The sequence below is a fragment of the Cheilinus undulatus genome, linkage group 2 (genome assembly GCF_018320785.1).
Source record: "Cheilinus undulatus linkage group 2, ASM1832078v1, whole genome shotgun sequence".
In the NCBI taxonomy this organism is placed as follows: Eukaryota; Metazoa; Chordata; class Actinopteri; order Labriformes; family Labridae; genus Cheilinus; species Cheilinus undulatus.
The window spans coordinates 49,143,334-49,164,957 of NC_054866.1; the positions used below are offsets into that span (position 1 = coordinate 49,143,334).

Sequence of the window (21,624 nt, forward strand, 5' to 3'; positions counted from 1 at the left end):
CAATAATGACCTGCTCATCTAGAACTACCAGAGAGTGAGGATGTTGAAAGCTTTAACAAAGAACAGTTACATTTAAAAGCCAAAGCCAGTCCTTTAGTATCACTGATGTGTAAATCTTTCCTGGCTTGTTTGAAATCGGTGTAAAACCCTCGTCTAATGAGATCACATCAGACACTTTGAAGTGGAAAGGTTCAGGCTGCACATCAGGTCATGTGACCAGGATGAAATAAAAAAAACATGCAGGGAATCCTGATTTACGAGGATATGAGAACCTTTAAGGGTTAAAGTTTTCCATGTATGCAACAGGATGAAACACTTCAGGGGTGGCGCTCTTTAATAAGTACCGCAGCTTAATTTCCTTTTCTGTTCTCTTTTTTAAAACCACAAGAGGATGTGTGGGAGGTTTAGTTTGGGCTGGTTGGGATTTTTTTTTCTTGCATACTTGTTATCTGTGAAAGGGGAATTCTGGTACTTTAAAATAAGGAGGCTATATTTATACACTGTGGTAGAAATACCTGAAACACCAGAAAAGATTTGGAATTGTTCCAGTTTGCTTCAGCTGATGGCCATTTAACATCTGCAACTAAATCTCTTAAAGAGGGTCTCCATAAAGCTTGTTCTCTGAAAGACTATTTTCCAGGCTTTTATGATGTTATTTAAGAAAACACAGAATGAAGAACATCAGTAATAGACTTGAGGGTGACATATGGGTAAGGAGCCACAGGTTGGACTCATAGTAAGGTAGCTACAGCCTCCATAAAGGGAGATCAACCTAATCAAGAGTTTTAAGTGTTTAAGACAAAATCAAAAGGGATTTTCAAAGACATCAAATAAACTGTACAGACCTGTAGCTGGTATAATGGAAGGGGGTAATATTTCCAAAACCTGGACCTTACAGCAGTTTCTCTCATTATTTTCAGGATATTTTGGGCTTCAAATAATGTGCAGCAGAGCCGTCTGCTGTGCACCAACAAGTTCTGAACATCCATAATGAGGGGAAAATCACCTCTCTGTTTCTTTAATCACCTAGAGAAGTAAAAAGTCCTTCTCTTTACACACATCAGAACCCCCTGAGAAAAAACAGACCCTGCAGCAAAAAATGCAAATTTTCAAACTATTCTCTATCAATTCTGAGTACAATAGAAAAGTCAGAATGTGGGACGCTTCAAAGTCAAAGTAATCCTTAATTTCACACGCAAGATAAACTGTTTCTCATAGCATTGCATGGATGAGTTTCACAATGATCTAGGCCAGGGGTTCCCAAACTTTTCAGCTCGTGACCCCAAAATAACGGCGTCAGAGATCCGGGACCTCCACCTTCCCTTGAGGGGGATAAAGTGCATGATGTTGCACAAAACAACTTGCTTTTTAGGTACTTTTTATCACTTTTACTTACATTTAAGCACAAATATCACTTAAACAATCTCATTTTTATATTAAATTAGACTCATTTTGACAACTTTGTTTACAATAATATACAAAATGTATGATTTCAAATCATATTAAATTTTGGAAAGCATTCTGCAACCCCCCCCCCCCTTCACTGTCTCGCGACCCCCACTTTGGGAACCACTGATCTAGGCAACATGTGGTGTTTGGGAAGTTCAGAACCTTAAACAAATCTCAGAGGATGACTGAATGACAGACATGGAATCAGGACTTCAACATAGCAAGGTGAAGAAGTCTCCAGATGTTTAAGAGATAAGTCAGATTTCCCCTAATGGGGCAACCATTAAAAGTTATCTTATCTGATCTTATCTAAGCCAGATTTCTTGTTTGGGCCAAACCTTGAGGCTGAAGTAAGGCGTCTGAGGGCACCATGGGGTTGGAAGGAGGATTGGCACAACCCCTTGTCTTGCTCTGGATGACCTTGAATGTCCTACCATGGACACACAAAGTCCACACCTTTAGAGCCTTTAGGACAGAGCAAGGGATGATGAGTAGTGGGGTTGCCACTGGTCATGCTGTGGACTTCTCAAGGGCACAAAAACCACAGGCAGTCTCTGGGCTTATTACCAGGGAGAAAAGGCATAAACAAAAGAGACGCTGGCGAGCTTGACCTTGACTGTCGAGTGACACACATGTGCCATATCAGCGGACTCTGTAAACCCCTATGGCACATCAGGCCCTTTAGAAATCCTTAATGCCCTACATGTCTAAAACAAATCTCTTGGACTCCTAATGAGAGGATGAGCATTATTGTGCAAACGTCTTACTAGCAGTCTAGTTAGTATCAGTACAGTACCTGATTATGTAGCGTGAGAATAGGCTGTGTGGTTTGTAACAAAGCCTATGACTTGAAGTTCAGACCAGAAGAGGTCATAACCAGGCTGTAAACATGTTTACGAGGACAAACGTGTCTACAGCCTGGTTCAAAAGGTGGTTTTGGTCAGAATAGTTCATGTCTGAGGTGAATATTTTTGTCAGGAGGCTTAAGACCCGCCTCAGTTCTAACCTCTACCTATACTGACCAAAAGTAAGTTTAGCCTGATTCACAGTGTCATTTAAAGCTGGGATATTTACTTTCACGTTATTTCACCCTCTCGATGAACATCACAGAGCCTTTAGCTAGATATGAGGGGATGACTCTCTGTGCCATCAGAGCTCTACAAAGAGGTGAAAACAGGATCAGCAGAGCCAGCAGGGGAGGCAGAGCTGTCTGTCTGCATGTCTGACTGTAAAAGGAGCTCCGGCTGTGCTGTGCCCTCTTGCCATCACGCAACGCTGACTCACACTGTGAATTGACCTACAGAGATATATAAGATCACCTGAGGGTGAAAGATATGGAGCTTCTTTACAGCACATTTGCAGAACTACGGAATGAAAACACCCAAGACTGTGCTTTTTAGCACAGCAACCGCCACAGATTGACTTAAAAAGACGATTTCAGTGACATCACTCAGACTTCTTCCCATATTTCCAAACTCTGCGGTCATTCTGTGTTTAATTGAAGCCTTACATGGAAATGTGCACACAGCCTTACTGGTGATTCAATCAACCATCATTATGGAGTTTTAAATGAGGTTGTGAACTGTTCTTGGGAATGTGTCTGTGGTACACAGGAAATGATGCATGTCATGTTTCCAACTACAACCAAGGTGTATTTGTTAAAAACAGAGGAAGAGGTGGGTAGTTAAAAAACACATTACTACATAAAGACATTTTGTAAAGGAGAACTTCACGCAGGAAATTCTCACAGTGTCTGATCAGATAAATTAAGACTGAAAAATGTGGGTGACCCTGGGAAGTGTGCTCTGACTCAGACACTGCTGGTTCATAGATAAAGAGTGTTTTCACCTGCTGAACCACATCTGACTGTCTGGTTGATCAGTAGCTGTGACTCCTGCTCTGATGAACTTTGCTCCCTCTCTGCTCGGCTCATTAACTCTTCCTGAGTGAGTAAAAGAAATGAGGACAAAGCCTGAGGAGAGGAGAAGGAAGTTCACCTGCAGGATGTCTGTTTGCTCTTTTATAAGGATCGAACTCTAGTTTTTAATCACAGCCTGTCAAAACATTTAAACACTATTTTCATGTCATGTTTGGACACAGCAGAAGCTCGAGGACCTGGGTTGGGATCTGGAGGGTGACCAAGTCAGGTCTAACGGCTGTTGAAGTGCCAGGGGTGCTTGGTCCTGGGCAGTAGCTTCTCCAACATCTCTTCATCTATAGCAGGGATGTCAAACTCAATCACAGCAGGGGCCAAATTCTGAATTTGGGTCCAACCTGAGGCCCGAGTAGGGTCAAAATTTAACCATAAACTTTCATTTGCAATTTAACCAGCAATGAATTACAGGGAGGAAAAAAACTTAACACTGACAATTATTGATTTTGAGATCAAAAAGGTCAACATGATAAGTTTATTATGATAATTATTACTTAAAATTTAAAATGGAGGATCTAGAAGGAAAAAAAATAATATAAAAAGTCGAAATTGCAAATTGAAAATGTCAACATATGAAACTGAAAGTCAAAACCATAACTGTGAGATGCAAAATTAAGAATATGAAATGAAAACATAAATGTATTTTCTCAAATTCCTGACTTTTATCCAATTATTTGAACTTTTTACTTTTTCTAATGACTTAAGGATATTTTAAATTATCATAGTTAAGTTTACATTTTTAAACTGGGGGAAATCTGCAGACCTCAGGCCAGTTATAAAGAAAATGAAAATATAAAAATATGAAAGGATCTGGTGGGCTGGGTGTAACTGTACCACAGGCCAGGTTTGGCCCCTTGGGCCTTGAGGTTGACACCCCTAATCAACAGGATTCTGTTTGTGCATGCACGATTCACTCCATGTGTATGGGGCATGCAGGAATTACTGCTTAAAGGATAAATAAAGTATATCTTCTTCTCCCTAACACACTTAAACTTTGCTCTTTTAGGCCGATCCGTTATTAGACTCCTACAGAAATAAAAGGTCCATACAGATGATTTCACAGATTAGATCTGGTTTTAGAAACCTGTGGGACACTTTTGCATTTTTTAAATCTACAGGAGTGAGGAAGTGAACCAAACATCACCGAGACTCAAATACTTCAGTCAGACCACAACGCTTCCGCTTCACTATATTTAATACAACAAAAGCAGATTTGAATGAATCGTGTGCAGGATTTAGTGTCTATGCAGCTGGACTGCAGATTTTTACAATCTAAAAGCTGCTTTCCTCCTTTAACCTTTTAAAGGTTATTTTAAAGGGTTTTTCCACCTCTATTAGAGAAATTGGACTGCAGATAGAGTTAGAAGGTCAGGGGGAGCGAGTGGGAATGACGTGTGATGAAGGAGCCACAGGCTGGACATGAAACAGGACCGCCTGCTCTCTGTACATGGGGAGCATGGACTTCACCACTAACCCTGCTAGTTGGAGAAGAATAAAGCTTTCAGCCTTTTCACATAAAGAAGAGTGACCCTGGACTCAGTGAAAGTGCTGACGCTGCATTACTGGACAGGTCACTGGAACGCAGTAAGGGGGAGGGGGACAACTCATGTCCATTCACATTCTTACAACATGGAAAGCATGTGCTGTGATTTAAAGTCTGAGATTCTGTACAAATGTCTGATTTGTCTTTTTTAATGTCCTGAGGCTTTGTTTGAGGCTTTGACACTTAATCGATAAGCCTGGTGTGTGCTGTGGTCAGCAGAAGCTGCTGCATCATATCAATCCCATGAGCCAGCCTCCCTCTGAGCATCTCAGCTCACATTCACATCAGCAGCACAATCATGTCCATAGATTCATACAGGGGAAGGAGACAGAGGCAGGTCCGTTAAGGGTGGGGTTTCCATCCACCACTTTAATGCACATTAATTATGTGCAGAAAAATCCAAACACTTCTAAATAAGATTTTTACAACTGGAGAAGGTAATTAAGGAGGCTTTATGGATTAAATAAAAGCATGTTTGCAATAGTAACACATTTAGTGAATACATTGACCTGTCTGGATAAGCATGCTTTCGTAAGCATGGTTTTATTTCAGGAGCACATAGGTCTAGAAAAACATTCTTAACATTTTGATTCTTAAGGATCTTAAGGATCACAAAACAGAAGTGGAAGGAAACAGACTCATTTTCTGCAGTCTAGTTGGATGGAAAGCTCCCCCATGGTGTGACGCTTCCCTTTTTTATCTTATCTTGTAGCTGGAGCGGTGTCACCCGAGGTAAAGAAGAATCCCAGCAGGGCGGGGAACACAAACACACACACACCTCAATAAAAAAATACACACTTCCACCACAAACACTCACACCTCAATAAAAAGCACACACTTCCACCACAAACACACACTATGTGGCAAACAGGAAACTGTAAATATCTGATTTCCTTCACATGGGAAACTGAAGCTGATCTGTATGAAGGAAGCTGCTGATATGACAATTTGTGGTTCAATAACTTCATCAGCTGTTTGTTGTAGAGCTGGGGAAAATATCAATATACCATTTGGAAAGCAATTTAAGATTCATAGCTAAGCATTAATGTTCTCAAACATCAGGATGCCAAACAACTTCTGGGGGGAAAATTGTTAAATAATTGCAAAAGGTTAAAAAAAAAAAAAAGGTCAAAGAAATGACAAAAGAAAGAGGAAAAAAGTGATAAAAATGAGGTGGAAGTGACAAAGAGGTGGCAAAAATCTAATGGCAAGGATTTGGCACAACTGGTTTAAGTGGCAAAAATGTGTTACATGAAAAAAAGCATTGGCAAAAATGGGTCAAAAGTGACAATAAGTGGCATAAATGTGAGGAAAGGGGGTTAAATTGGCAAAACAAGACACCAATGGGTTAAAAGCAGCAAAAAAAGGGTTAAAAGTGATTACAATTGTTAAAAAAAAGTGGTGAAAGCAGCTAAAAATGAGCAGGATTGGATTAAAATGTTGCAATATATTGGCTTAAAGTGGCAAAAAGGGGTCGAATGTGGCAAAAATGCACACAGAAAGGGATGAAAAACAGTTAAAAAGTGTAAAAGAAAATTCAGCAATGGGTTAAAAGTTGCAAAAGATGGCATAGATGGGCAAAAAAAAATGAAACTTGGCTAGAAAGTGGTAAGAATCAGTTAAAATGGCAAAACACAATGTGGCAGCAATGGTAAAAAAAAATGGAATTAAGGTGGTGAACATGGGTTAAAAGTGGCAAAAAAAAGTAAAAATGGCAATAAAGGTGTCAAGAAATATTAAAAATGGCAAAAAGTGGCAAAAAAATATAAAAGCTGCAAAAATGGGCAAAAAAAGTCGGTAAAAGCAGCTAAAAAGGAGTAGGATTGGATTAAAATGTGGGAATTGATTGGCTAAAAGTGGTAAAATGGGCAGAGAACGGGTTGAAAAGCAGTTAGAAAGTGTAAAAAAAAAAGTTAAAATGGAAAGAAATTCAGCAACGGGTTAAAAGTGGCAAAGATGGCATAGATGGGCAGAAAAAACAGTGAAAATTGGCTAAAAAGTGGTAAAAATAAAATAAAATGGCAAAACAATGTGGAAGCAATGGTAAAAAACGGAAAAAAAGGTGGTAAGCATGGATTTAAAGATAAAAAATAGTGTAAAAAATGATAAAAATGGCAAAAAGGTGCCAAGAAATATTTAAAATTGGTAAAAAAAATTAATAGAAGCAAAAACTGGTGGTGAAAAGTGGTTAAAAGTGGCAGGTATTGTTTTGAAGAGGCAAACATGGATAGGAAAAGTGGGGAAAAGCAGATAAAGAGTGGCATGATTGAATAAGCTCAACATCAGAGCCCAGTAATAGCTCAATATCAGCCCTACAGTGAGAGAAGTGTTAGAACCAAGGCTGCTGGTCTAACACACATGCATTCACACAGTCAACGAACCACAACCAGGGACCAATAAGAGGGTATTTAGGACAGGTCTGGACATGTGACACCTGGCCCTGCTGGTTTGATTTAGAACTGACTCTGTATAAAAATACTGTCTGTATTTATTATGAAGCCCTACTCAGCTTTAGAAAATGTGAAGATTTGATTTTTGATCAATTCGCCCAGCCCTAGATTGGTGAATAAAAACCATCAGAACTTCACCAAAGACAGAAGTTTGAGCTTTCACCTGGTGACTGTATTGATTGACGCGCTGCTGCAGATTATTTTGTTTACTCGTCATTTCTAACTCTTTTAACCCTTAAAATCAACACTCAGTCTCTGTATCACAGCCTGCACCCCTTCAGGAAACCTCAAACCCCCTTAAACCCCCTACATGGTCCCTTGGACACCCCCAGGGTGCCACAAAAACCTCTCCTCCTCTTTAGTCCTGTCAGTCAGAGCTGTAGGGCCCCCCAGTGAAGCCTGGCCCCCCGGTAAAGACCACTGCTGGCCTGTTTTTAGAAACAGTTTATTATGTAAAAAGCTGCTTTGTTCCTCAGCAACATGAGAGGGAGGAGAAGCTTCGTGAGGTCACCATCAGGCTCCTGATCTCATTACTGAACATCACTGATTCAAACCATCCTTCGCTGCAATCATTCAGATCTGGTTATCATTAGAATACAGCAGGAAATAAGAGCTCTGCATGGACCACGAACTACAACAACGATCCAGTCTGTTCCAATCAATCAGAGCCTGGATCGATCGATCCGCTAAAGACATTTAAATCCTCTCCTGTTTGAATGGAGCAGATCAGAGAGTACGAAGGTGATAAATGACTGACCTGAGGCGGTAAACAGGCAGCAGCAGAGAGGAGATGTGAAGGAGCAGAGACGGGTCTGGTCTCTCCGCACTAATCCGGATTCAGGCGATAAAAAGACGAAAATCAGAGATGATGATCCGTGCTAGTCCTCCTCTGACGCTCTCGGCTCCTGCACAGCAACAAGTGAGACCTTTTCAGCTCTCCGTCCTGACTCATCGATCAGCTGGCTCTGACACCGACACACCAGCCTCCTATTGGCTGATCAGGAAGTCTAACCCCGCCCACACGAGGGCGCCGTCATGTTCTAGAAACACCCTCTTTTATTCTACAGACCCTCCAAACAGAGGAGTCAGAGATACAGGTGATCTTTATATCAATCTCACTGCTGTTTTAATAACTTCCTCTTACTAATCTTTTCTTCTGTTTCTGGTTTTAATAGTCTGTTTTAAAATGATCATGAAGAGGAGTTCTCCTGAATCAGATCCAAATACACCAACAGGCAGTCTTGATGTTTACAGAAGCTGTTTATAACAACTGTTATCTAAAGACACCTTATAGGAGGCAGGAACCTCCTGTGTTAAAAAGAAATAGTGCAGAAATGTACAGAGCTGTAGTTCCTTGATTGTCCACTAGAGGCTGGCTGCAGAAACACCAGACGTCACATACACACCCATGTTAAAACGGCCATTTTAAAACTAGAAATACACGCAATAACAGCCTGGTTCAGAAAACCATTTTGGTTAGAAAAGCTCATTCCTTCCTGATTAAGCATTATGCATATTTAAAGTAGGATAAATTTTACAACAGGGCTGTTCAATTACAAATTCAACTAGGCCAAATTTCAAAATCAAGAAATGTAGCCGGGCCAGACATATTTGGCACCCACTAGGCAGCTGGTAATTTCAAATTTTGAACTAATACAGATCAATTTGATTAAAATGTATGCACATTTTATTCATAGTCTCCCTTTTAAATTTGGCAGGATGACAAAAGTTCATCAAAAGTGCATAAAAACACAACAACTTTTAGTTAACACAACGATTTTTAGTTAAATTTGGGTTATTTCAAATGTTTCAGTTTTAGTCCAGTTTTAGTTGACAAAAACTCAAAAACATTTTTGTCCAGATTTGGTCCATAAAAATTCCTAACGTTTTAGTCTTTACTTTAAGTCAAGGTATTTTTTTTTTTTTTTGAACTAATTTAATCATCCATATTGTTAATATAAATGTAAAAGTAAAACACTCATGTTATTGTATTATGTAAGGGTTAATGCCCGACGAGGTATCCAGTTATCACGGATCAATGGACGATGCCTCCACGAAGCATCCCAGTCATCAAAGTTGTCGTATTCACCAAATAAATTAAATGAAATGATAAAATCACTTATCATTGAATGAAATTTGCTAATTCCTGTCCTCAGAGAACTTCACGTTTACTTATCAGAAAATATGACTGTCTCAGGTTGCTATGGTTACTCCTAACGGAGTAAAGACTAACAGCTGCTGTGCATTAATTTGGAACAGTGAAAACATTTTTTGACCAGGACTACTTGAGAAGTTCGAAAGGTGTCCGTTTATCAGAAGTTAATTGACACCAATGGAATTTCCAGAGCCAATCAGAATCGAGTATTCACCAAGACCGTGCTATAATAATAGTTTAATTGATTTTAAATTCATGTATAAAATACTGATATACCTTGTGTGCACATAGAAGAAACATCAAAGATTTCTAATGTCTTGTAATCGAGTTTATAGATCAGGTTCAAAACTTTTCACTTTTGGTGTCCTAACCCAGTGGCTCCCTGCCATTTTTCCTCCGACGCCCCCATTTGTCTCTTAGAAAATTGAACCTCCAACCAAATTTAATTCTTATTTTATTTAAATCCAAATGAAATAGCCATAAACACAAATTTAGTACCCAAAGATCATTGTATGAAACATTTATCAGTGTTATATCATGGTTTTAGGTAATATGTGCAAATCCCTGGAACCCCCCCTAATGGGGTCCCAGACCCCAGGTTGGGAACCAAAGCCCTAACCCTTACCCTAACCTTTACTTCAACTCTAAGCAGAAGTTTAATTTGATTTTATTCTGAAATATTTTGCATGTATTTCCGTCCTGACAGTGGAGGTGTCTGACAGCAATGGTCTGCAGAGCAGGCGCCTGGAGAGGGGGTCTGCAGCTGGACTGTCCTGAAACCTGTCTCAATCCAGGTTGGATCTGATCCAGATATTTTGAAAAGGAGACAGAGAATACAAAATAAAGCATTAACCTCATTCCATCCTGTTCACCAAGCCTTCTCATTGAACCAGCACCTTGAATAATAGCAAGTGTAATTTCTGCCAGTGTCACAGTATTAATTTTGTCAACTAAAACTATGACTAAAAATGTTCATCGACAGCCTTTTTTTTCATGACAAAAACTAGACTAAAACTAATAAAAATAGATCAGTGATGACTAAAACTGACAAAAGGTAAGTTTATTTTTTTGTCGAGATGACTAAAACTAGACTAAAATGTCATGTAGTTTTCGTCAAATATTCAAAATCTGTATTATTTCTCCACTGTGAGTAAATCTGTCAAAAAACAATATATCTGTATCTCTTCTGCCTCTCAGCTGTAGAAAGCAGGGACCCCAGGTTTAGCAGAATGCAGAGACTACACTACCATGGTTTGGAACCAGATTTAGGCAAGAAAATCAATGTTTGGACTAAAAGTAAAGACTAAAATGTGAGGACTTTTATGGACTAAAACTAGACTAAAACTAAAAAGGATAGAAACGACTAAAACGTGACTAAAACTAAAATACATTTCATTTAAAGACTAAAACTAAGACTAAAAGTAAAAATAGCTGCCAATATTAACACTGCAGTGTCACAGGTTTGTTGTTTAATCTTGAAGCCTAGTCGATCAGGTCTGAGCTCTAAGCTTCTCCTCTACGAAGACCTTATTCTTTAAGAGTGATGGAGGGCAGCTCCCTAGCACCCCCTATTGACCGGCTGCCACTTGTAAAGAGCGATCTTTCCCTCTCTGATCTTCTTGGAAGACGGTTGGAGCTGCTCTGTATGACGATGTCAAAATCAAACACGTTCACTATTTACATATGGGTAGGAAATGTGATTCAAAAGTTGCATAATTGGATAATTTCAATGTCATAACCCAACAATAAATTGACACAGTTGTCTGCCCCAAAATGAGATAATTTCCAACGCTACTGATCGAACACACATTCATTGACATTATCAATAATACAAACTGGAGAGGGACCATCAACTGGGTTTTTCAGGGGTCTAGCCAGTTCTGTGGACAGGCCTCCCAGTAGGGAATGACTGGTCAAAAGAATGACAATGCAGCCTTAAATATAACTAAATATGAATATTATAGTTCTACAATTTAGCTCTTACAGGAGTAGTTCACTCTGTCATATGTTGTGTTTTATTTTGTACTGTTGAAAGCAACATTTCTGTTTACATGTTGACATGCTTTCAGTGTTTTCTCCATTACAACTGTTAACTATTGCCTATCTTACCACACATACAGGCACTTGCATTCATTACTGTAAACACTCTAAACTCAGATATTCATTTCATCATGACAGAGAAAAGGAAGAAGCAGAAAGTTTGCCTCACATGCTTTCTACCACAGAATCACACAGCTGACCTGAGTCTCTGGTTAGAGGGTCCCACCCCTCAGGCTGTTTACCGTAAAGCTGCTGATTCTCAGTAGTCAGAGTTTGAGTCTGCAGTTTGAGTGTGCAGAGTTTGAGTGTGCAGAGTTTAGTCTGCAGAGTTTAGTCTGCAGAGTTTGAGATTGGACAGTTTGAGATTGCAGTTTAGTCTGCAGAGTTTGAGATTGGACAGTTTGAGATTGCAGTTTAATCTGCAGAGTTTGAGTCTGCAGATTTAGTCTGCACAGTTTGAGTCTGCACAGTTTGAGTCTGCACAGTTTGAGTGTGCAGCGCGTCGGCCTCACATCCCAACATGCTGCTCAGCTTCTCCGACTGACTTGACGGAAGTGCTAAAAATAAAACACTGCTGACTCTGCTGCTGTTTACAACAGGAAAATAAAAAAGGAGTTTTCAGGGTTTCCTCTTCACACTGCTCTGTAGTACCCTTTTTATCTTTGCTGTGCAAGAGGTTTGTTTGAAAATGGCTACTGAATGCCCCCTCATGCTGATGCTTGTACCTAATAAAGGCAGGATACTTTCATGGACTGGAGTAAATAAAATCTTAGGCTTTTCACTAAAGTTTTACCAGAACTTCAGAGCTGAATGGAGTTGTGCTTCTGCTGTGATGCTGATTTTTATGCAGTAAATACATTCATCTGATTAACTTTTTTCCATAGCTGTAGTAAATTACATATTTATATAAATAGATAATCTCAATAAGGATCTTTCAGATATCAATATACAGTCACCAGCCACTTTATTAGGTAAAAGTGTAAGGTAAAAAATAATAGTTTCAAATTCAAAAAACAAGAAAAATTGGTTTAGTGGCATAAATGGGTCGAAAAAAGTGGTGAAAAGAGGTTACAAAGAAAAAAATGGCTAAAAACAGTGGCAAAAATTATGTAAAATTGGGAAAAAGTGGCCAAAACTGACACAAAATGCGGTGAAAAGTGGTTAAAAAGTGGCAAAATGTAGTTAAAGGTGGCGTATATAGGCAGGAAATGTGATTCAAAAGTTGCAAATTGTTTGTTAACGCAAACAGCTATTCAGCCAATCACATAGCAGCAACTCAATGCATTTTGTAGATTTGGGCTTTTATGCCTCAGAGACAGTGGATAGAGTCAGAAACAGGGATTAGAGAGAGAGGAAGTGATATGTGGGAAAGAAGCTGCAAACTGGACTTGAACCTGGGTGGCCTGCAAACATGAGGCATGACTGAGCCACCAGGTCTTCTGCACCCCATCTTTGTTTAACTTTTAATCTGGAATGGTTAAAAAAAAAGATAAACTGTATGAATAACTGAGCATGTGCATCATTTTCTCATAGTAATGTGCGATTTATGTGAAATATAATTACAATTTTAAGCACTTTATTTGAACTCTAAGCACTTTTTTTCAAGGATTTTAAGCACCCATATGTTCCTACAACTGTGTGAGCTCTTCTCCAGGTTTGAGTCAACAACAAAAACTTTGTGTTTTTATGTCAATCTAAGAGGAGCTGTGAGTCAGACATGGCTGATTTGCAGAGAACATTTCAAACACACACAGAAGAGAAAACAGACGAGGGATGACTTTTACAAAATCTGTATTTGCAAAGTGAAGTCTATGTTTTTACAATACCAGTGAAATTTACAAAAACAGGATGGTGCAGGAATGACCGTTGGAGCTTTATGTTTCAACAAGAAACAGCTTTTACACCAGAAGAGAGTCGATGACGACCAGATGAGTCAGTTAGAGAGAATTTCTGTCGTCACATTTTTGACAGGGTGGGCAGAGGGAACTAGAGAGACGGGGGTTTCCAAGAAGCAGGACTTAATCTGGACAGTGTAAAGCAAGGCACTAAACCCTGATGAGCAGGACCATGGCTGCTCATCGCCCGCTAATGATGAAGATTCAACAGAAAACCTTTGGAAGCACAAAGAGGTCTAATGAATCGAGCCCCAGCAGTTCTGCTTCTTCAAAAACCACCATCACTGAAAGAGTGCCGTACTCAGGCACTCAGTAACCACATTTTTTATTAAAACTCCTCGAAGTGAAGACTTCTCCTCTGTTTGAAAGGATCAGGAATGCTAGTGAGCACTTCAGCCAAAAGGAGCAAACAGCACTTGGCGTAAAAATGACGTCAAAAATACTTCAAGACTTTCAGATATGTGCGATGAGGAGAGGAAGAGTTGTGGCGTCTCCTTTCAACATCATCGTAGTTTCAATTCAGAATCACAATCCGTCAAGTAGTGATTGTTAATATTAAGGCATGAACTGGATGTGCAGACACAAAGCTTTACACTCACATTAACACAAACACAGCAGTAGATTCTGGTCCTTTATGTGTTTACAGTCCACGGAGAGAGAAACATCAGTCCAACAGCAGAATAAAACCATCCAGGATTTCACATTGACAACAAAAGAAACAAAAACGGATGTGATGTGGGATGAAGTAACAGTTTCATAGCACAGGGTGTTTACAGCTAAACTGAACCAAAGTTGGACGAAAAACAGTGATTGAAAAACACAATAAAAGTCTTAATAATCAGAGTACTAGAGACACTGGTGGGAAAATAAATAATCAAAGATTTCAAAGCCAGAGTAAAGTTCACAAATATTTCAGAAAGTCACAAAGGGAGCAGAAAGTTTGAGGTTAATTAAATGATTGGTTGTTAACATTTCAGAGCAATGATTGAAGCACAGCGGGTTTTCTCTGTGGGCCGTAGTGTGACCTCTCATTAGTGGGGATGGAGATGGAAACCTAGCGACAAAGGGACCCAGAGCTGCAATTTTAAAAAGCCAAAAGGCAATAAAGTTAAGCAAATCAATGCTGCTATGGAGTCTTGTGGGTCCTGTAACTCCATGTCATATTTTGAGTTCAGACACAGCTAAATCAGTTTAACAAATCGCTGGAGAATGATTGTAGGGATGCAGAACGTCGGCTTTTTGTCAATATCCAATATGCTGCTCTTCATAAATCATTTTTAGCCAATATAGATACAGATATTTAAATGAGTTCAGACCTTAATATCAGTCCTAAAAACACACAATTCAAATTTTAAGGAAGGAAAAGACCAGCCCAAAACTCCACTGACTTTTGTTGGTACGGCCAATATTTACAGCAGATTTCTACTGCCAGAACATTTGCCAATGCCAATAACATCAAGCATCCCTAAATGATTGTCTAACACAGTTGTGAATAAACCTGATATGAAGCATATCAGCACTAAGAATCAAATAAATCCCAAATTTAGCAGCTTCAGCTGTGTGTCAGCTTGTCTGCTGCTGCTGAAGGTCGGTTATCCTCCTCCTCAAAGCCACTGACTGCCAAAAGGGATGCACAGACGCGTCGGTTTAACTGCATTAGACAATATCAGCACGTTTGAAAATTGTGGGCACCAGTAGCAGACGTTTATGTATTGTGTATCTATTCAGTGCTGGCATTTAGCACATTAACTGCTGACTTTGAAACAGAATATCTGTTTGGCATTTATTGGGAAAAGGAAGGGACCTGTTGGACAAACTCTGGTGGGTTTTCACGGTCAAACATGAGACGAAATATTGGAGCAATGCTAGTCTGACACTAAAATAAGCAATTTAAAAAAATTGGCACTGGAATCAGTCATGGGTTAAATTGTTATTTTAAACAATTTCGGGTAATGGCCTTGATTTTTACAATCTGTGCAGAAAAATGAATTGATAAGTGTTCCCCATCCCTACTACAAATCTCATCAAAACAACAATACTTATTTTTCTGCCTCAAAAAGGGCCACTGTTATTATTATTATTTTAAAGGGTAATAACGTTCTTTGTGCTGTAATGACATTATTGTGAAAATCTCAGATTTTCATCTACTGCTCAGTAGGAATCCAGACATTAGCCATTCATGTGAAACATGATAGATGCTTTGTACCCAAAGTTTAGTGTAGAGTCTAGTTGTAGTGATCTTTAAGAACTTTCATTAGCTATTTCAGAGGACATCTACATGTACATTTTAACCAGATTTAAAAATAGCATTAACATTTATATGTATAATTCTGACAGGAGAAAAAACCTGTCAAATCAGAAAAATACAAGGTCTTATTTTACTTTTTCTTCTCCCCTCCAGCTGATTGTCTTTCAGTCCTCTTCATTCATTCAGCTCTACCTTTGTTTCTCTGATTAAAGCATTAAAGATCTCTGAGTGTTTCATAATGTGTGAGTCATTATTGACCCACTTGACCACAAAGAGATCCAGAAACTGACACAGCTGAAAACGCTCTGCCGGCTGAGCTGCAGAGGAGCCAAAGTACAACACGCCTACTAGAATTTCTCCTCGATGAGTGTTCTTGAAGGAAAAAATGCAGAGTTCTGGACAAAGTTTAAGATTAACAAAAGGCTGCACATGATCTGAAGCATGAAAACATGACGACACATGTTGATTCATGTTGTTAGCCTGCAGCTGCAGACAGAGCATGCCTGAAAGGAAGTTTGATCAGTGTGGTTTAAAGTGCAGCCTACAACAACAGTGAAAAATACTCTAAAGGCTACTGCTGTGGCTTTTCTAAAGAAGTTAGTGTTGTACATCCTCAAACATGTGCAGCTACAAAATAATGACAGTCTCCTCACACTGTAGCTACTGTGCTCTGCAGGTATGATGGACAATTTTAGAAAACTGGAAGCTTGGAATAAAACTAACTTCCTACTTAAAAAAAGTCTTCCTCCTACTCTTGTGTTGCTACTCCTCACAAGGGTTCAGTCTCTGATATAAAGAAATTGCATGAACCAAATATGGGCTACAACTTTGAAGAACCCTGGAAGTGTGTTTTAAGTTTGTTTCATACATGCACAAACTCCTGAAAACGTCCAGAAATTTCAAGGGCAAGCTGCATGAAAGAAAACGGGTAAATTTTCCAAATTTACCTGGACTTTTTCCTGCCAGCCCACTCAATTTTCCATGTGAAGTCAATGTGTGCTGATGTGAACGCAGCAGGAAAAAATCATGAAATTCTGACCAGGAAAGTCACTCGCTTTTAGGTACTTAAGCTTAAAAATAATCAAGGAAGATTTCAGGGTAGCTATAAATGTAGACATTTCCAGGAGTGCATATGTGAAAACAGCTTTGTTAAGGCTGGCTACAAACTGATTTTAGGCTCGATTCTGGGTCATCCTGCCTGCCTAAGGAATTCTCACAAAAGGCAATGGGAGCGAGCAGACCCAGAGGTCTCCAACTGGATGATGCATACTTTTACAGCTCACAAACATGGCAGCGAACTTGAACACAACTGTGCCCTAAGCCAAGTGAAATATTGAGTTATGGCAACAACACAAGTGCCTCTATGTCTCATGCAAGAAATGCCACAGTAGGCTGGCAGACATATTTGATTTTCTGCTGAAATCACACTTGATCACATGAATTTCTATGAGATCTCATAGATGTGGAATTGCTACTAAAAACAGCAGCTATGTGGTCTCACAGCCTGGTTAAATCATCTATTATTTAGAGCATTAAAAAGTTGAAAATCAGTTGAATCCATCCACATACCCATGGTCTCCTGCTTTTTGAAAATAGTCTGGCATGTCAGCAGCCTTAGAGGAGGACTCAAAAAATGAGTATCCCTGACAAGACCGCATCTGAACATGAAAAATGTTCCTCTGCTTTCACTTTCACAGGGTTTTAGTATTCTGTGTTCCTAATCTTAAAGTGTCTCGCTGACCGAGGTTTGGTCTGACAAGAGGAAAGCTCTCTGCGGCAGCTGAAGTGGAAGACAGACAAAAGACAAAAAAAAACTGCCTCAGCAGTTGGGAATGTGCTTGCTGCCTGTGTTTATATGCATCTCTGTTAGAGAGGCACTGAGTTTTCTTTTTTAATTTTCAGAGTATTCATTGTTATTAGATACAGTGTGAAACTACAGAAGTCTGCTGACAAACACAAGAGGGGAAGACCGATGAAAATAACCAGTGCTATGCCAAAAGGAGCAGAAATTGATTCTGCAAGGCTGCTGAGGCGGTCTGTAGGTGAAGTTTGGTATGGGTGATAAAAAATTTAGTCAATACGTTTACATGCAGAGTGAAGTTGAGCTACAGATTTAGGCCATCTGACTCATGTTTTTGTGTCAGCACACTGTCATAGTCTCTCCCTGACCTTGCAGACACATTAACAGGCAGCTAACTCATTGTAATAGGAACACTGAAAACATGGACGATTCCAAAGATCTACAGATTCCTTGCATGTCCTTCACTTTATTTTGGGTGTATGATGCATGCAGCCTCTTCAGCTTAGGGTGGCAGGCAGACAACAAGTTGACTTCAGCTACTCCTGCAGATTTCTGGATCAAAACCAAGCGCAGAAACTGTTAGATTATCTTGGCGTTTTAGGTCCGACTTCAAGAAATTTGATTTGGTATGATTTCAATCAGACTAATAAGCTTAAATGCATTTTAAAAGTTCAGGTAAAGTCCGACTAATGACTGCATGTAAAGGTATTGAGTGTAATTGCAGGAACTGGTGTGAATAACATGATGCAACAAGTAACAGCAGCAAAATGAACTCGATCCTGGACCCTGAATTTAGCCTATTTCACTTCTGTCTATCATCATGTGCATGCATGTTATTAAAGACTGCTTTCTGTGGTCAAAGTAGATTCTGATGAACACGTTTCTACAGATTAACAACTTTTCTGTCTCTCTGTCATTTCCTAAATGTTCCACTCTGAATACAAGAATGCTGGCAAACAGTAACAACAGATCCCATATCTGCTAAGGATGAGCAGAAAGAATTATGGGAGATAAAATCTAATCTTCCTCATTGGTTTCCCTACTGCTCTGCATATTGAGTTTTCTTTTGTGGTTTATAAATAAAACACTGGAGGGGAAGTCGGGTGCTGCAATCAAACATTAATCGAAAAAGACAGTAAACAATCAAGAGGGTCCGCTGTGTGAGTGTTGCTATTATACTGCAGAAAAATTACTGATTGCCTAAGAAGCAGCTTGTGTTTGTTTTCTACCTCAGATGCATTGTGGATCGAGTCACGTACAGCATGTCTGCTTAAATCGCTCTTTAGAAATAGAGACAAAGATAAGACCAGTCATTGGAAGAAAACCAGAAAATAGAAAACTTATAGTTGTTTTGTCAGGACCAATTTAACTTTAAAGGGTGACTTTGTGCCTTTTTTCTCTCTCTGTCGCTTTTGTTTCTGTAAAAACTTTCCTGCTAATTTGGTGTGGTCTATAATAATAAAATAAACAAAATAAATCGTCTAGTGTCTATTATCTGAAATCAACCGGGAGTGCAGCTTCTATCTCTTATTGACAGTGCTTCAAAACATCAATCACATCTTTCTCTAAAATAAACCATGAAACAAATCATCGTCATCATCATAAAACAATCACAAAATAGAGATAGTAAAACATCAAAACTGATATATCTCTCTATGTTCATTGTACTTACACAGGAAAATAAAGAGGAAAAAAGAGTAAAATTCATCTGTTAAAAAAAAAAAACCACAACTCCAGTGTTTATCTCCTGACGTAGTGTATGTGTAGGTCTGCTTGTTTACAACAGGAAGCTAGTGTTTATACGGCTACAAAATAAAAGTCTGTCCTCCCTCAGTAGTAAGTTCTGGATGTTTGGGATCCGTCCACGTCAGGAGTCTATGTAGTGAGAAAAATTGGCTCCAGATCGTCATAGTGAGATTAAAAAAGTGTCTAAAATCAGCCATCGGACTCCTTCAAAACATCTGATTGGTGTGCAAAACCACCTTCACACTTGAAATCCAGCTCAGGTCCAAACAGATAAGTAAAAAGCTGAAATCAATCCAGGTCAGGCCCTTGGATTGAAACAAAATGTTTAACTGAAATAAAATCACTCGAAAGGCAGGTTGTGGCTTCGCTGCTGTTCTTCTCACATTTACGAGCCATGAAACACTGACAGTGTTTCCCACGTTTACAAACTCACACACAATCACACTTTGCCTTATTGCCTCTTGTTGAGGGAGCACACGCCCCACAGTTCAGTGATTCACAGAGGAGAAAGAGAATACTCCTGCACACCCGCTCCGCGTCTCTCAGCACAGTTTCGACCTCCCGTCTGTGTGCAGGAGTTTTCTGTTCCATCTGGACCTGACACGCTGCCCTCTACAGTCCGGAGGTCTCAGCGTCACAGGTCTCATCTCATCCTGTTCTGCCTCATAAGAGGGACGATGCAGGACGGCGGACCCGCCTTCGTCAGGAACGGATGTTTGAGGAGCTCGCTGGCTGTGGCCCTCTGAGCAGGATCACGCACCAACATCCGGTCCAGAAAGCCTTTGAGGAGAGGAGAGACCTGGAGAGATAAAACCAGAGTCAGTCAGTGGTTTTCTAGAAGTAGTGATTAAAGATTTCACTGCTATTTGACACAAAGTAAGGAAATGCAGATCTCAGATCTCAAACACATCAAACTGCTGACTGTGCTAAAGGCTGGTTGGTTGTGGCTTAAAACATTGCAATAAAACACAGAATATAATTTTCAAGTTTTCCATTTAGTTCAGCGAAGGCCACAATGTGCCGTTTCTGCAGCATTGTTGCTCTTTTAGCACTCCTCTTTCAACATATGGAGTATGTGCATTCACTAGCTATAGTACAGCAGTTTAGTTCTCAGCCTGCGAATATGTTATAAGACAAACTCACAGCCCGGTCACTCTGCCCTCCTCCTCGACTAACTTGTCCTCACTGTGGATTCTTTTTGTTCAAACCAGCTTTATTTGCTTAATGAAAACTCCTCTTTTAAATTACACGGTTACGACTTTACAAGGGAGAAAAGCAGGTAAAAAGTGGCAGCGCATTCTGAGCAGTGAAGCTATCCCTGCTGGTTGGATCAAAAATCCATCAGTCATGAAAATAATTTGCAGATAAATAACTATTCATATCTTTCTTTTATAGTCCAAAAAATGATCTGAAGGGGAATAACAGAGAGACACACAGACGTTGTTACTGTGTGAATGCATTTGTGTTTTCCTGCAGTGGGAATGAACTTATTAATTTCTATTTTAATATCAGTTCTTCTCTGACGGTGGATTTAATCATATTGGACGCAGAAACACAGAGGGTTTATGAGTCATGTCGTCTGCACACATACCCACTTTGGCAGCAGAAAACACACTTCTCATTTTTCAGATGCCTTACTGCATTAACCATTTCTTTCCCGGTCTGTCTTACACAATCACATATTCTGTTTATGAAAATTTTAAAAATCAGGTCACTGCTGAGAGACTAAAATAAATCAACAGACTTAGAGGTTTAGTATGTAGAATATTTTCACTGATATTTCTTAATGTATTAAGAAGGATATTTTAGTCGAGTATTCACAATCCCAACAGTTTTCAAAGACTGTCAATGTCACTGTACAGTCCTATAGTTGTAACTAGATTTGTCTTCCCCTCCATGGTAGGGGTAATGTTTTAATCATTGCCATGAAAACACAGAATATTAAGTCAAAGACTTCTGAGGAAGTGTGGACTTCTACTGAAAGCTGCCGTTCTGTTGCTGTAGCTCATTCATGTTTTGTACTTCTGAACTGTAATGACCATGATTATTCCCTGCCATAGAATATAGCTTCAACATGTACTCCAGTCTGCTGTGCAGTAAGGAAGCAAATTATAATTTGACATTACAAAGCGCAATAAAATACGCTCAAGATTATACACTGTTATATCTGTGAATTTTAGCAGCTCCTTAGCCTTGAGTAATTAAAACAGACAGAAGAAAACAACAATAAAGCATTTATTGATGCTGTTATGATAAGATATGTTAATTGGAATAAAATGTGTGGGCTTGGGTCTGAAAACTAATCTGAGACTTTAAAGTGAAAATAATGTGACTGGAGGGGGTTTTGGTTTAACTAGTGACCAC

The 21,624-nt window shown here is 39.3% G+C and overlaps 2 protein-coding genes across 3 annotated transcripts in view; both read right to left on the bottom strand.

Moving 5' to 3' along the window:
* Positions 1-8,278, bottom strand: part of zgc:152863 (uncharacterized protein LOC562658 homolog) — a 30,844-nt gene extending 22,566 nt beyond the window's left edge. The window contains exon 1 of the mRNA XM_041809076.1: positions 8,133-8,278. The gene's annotated coding sequence lies outside the window, so the exon portion shown is untranslated. The remainder of the gene's footprint in view (positions 1-8,132) is intronic.
* A 5,805-nt stretch (positions 8,279-14,083) lies between these two features.
* The window catches only part of pak4 (p21 protein (Cdc42/Rac)-activated kinase 4), a 52,284-nt gene continuing 44,743 nt past the window's right edge, over positions 14,084-21,624 (bottom strand). For both annotated transcript variants that reach the window (XM_041800904.1, XM_041800911.1), the window contains exon 11: positions 14,084-20,059. In XM_041800904.1, the coding sequence (XP_041656838.1) occupies positions 19,904-20,059 (156 nt within the window). In that variant the 3' untranslated portion in view covers positions 14,084-19,903. The remainder of the gene's footprint in view (positions 20,060-21,624) is intronic.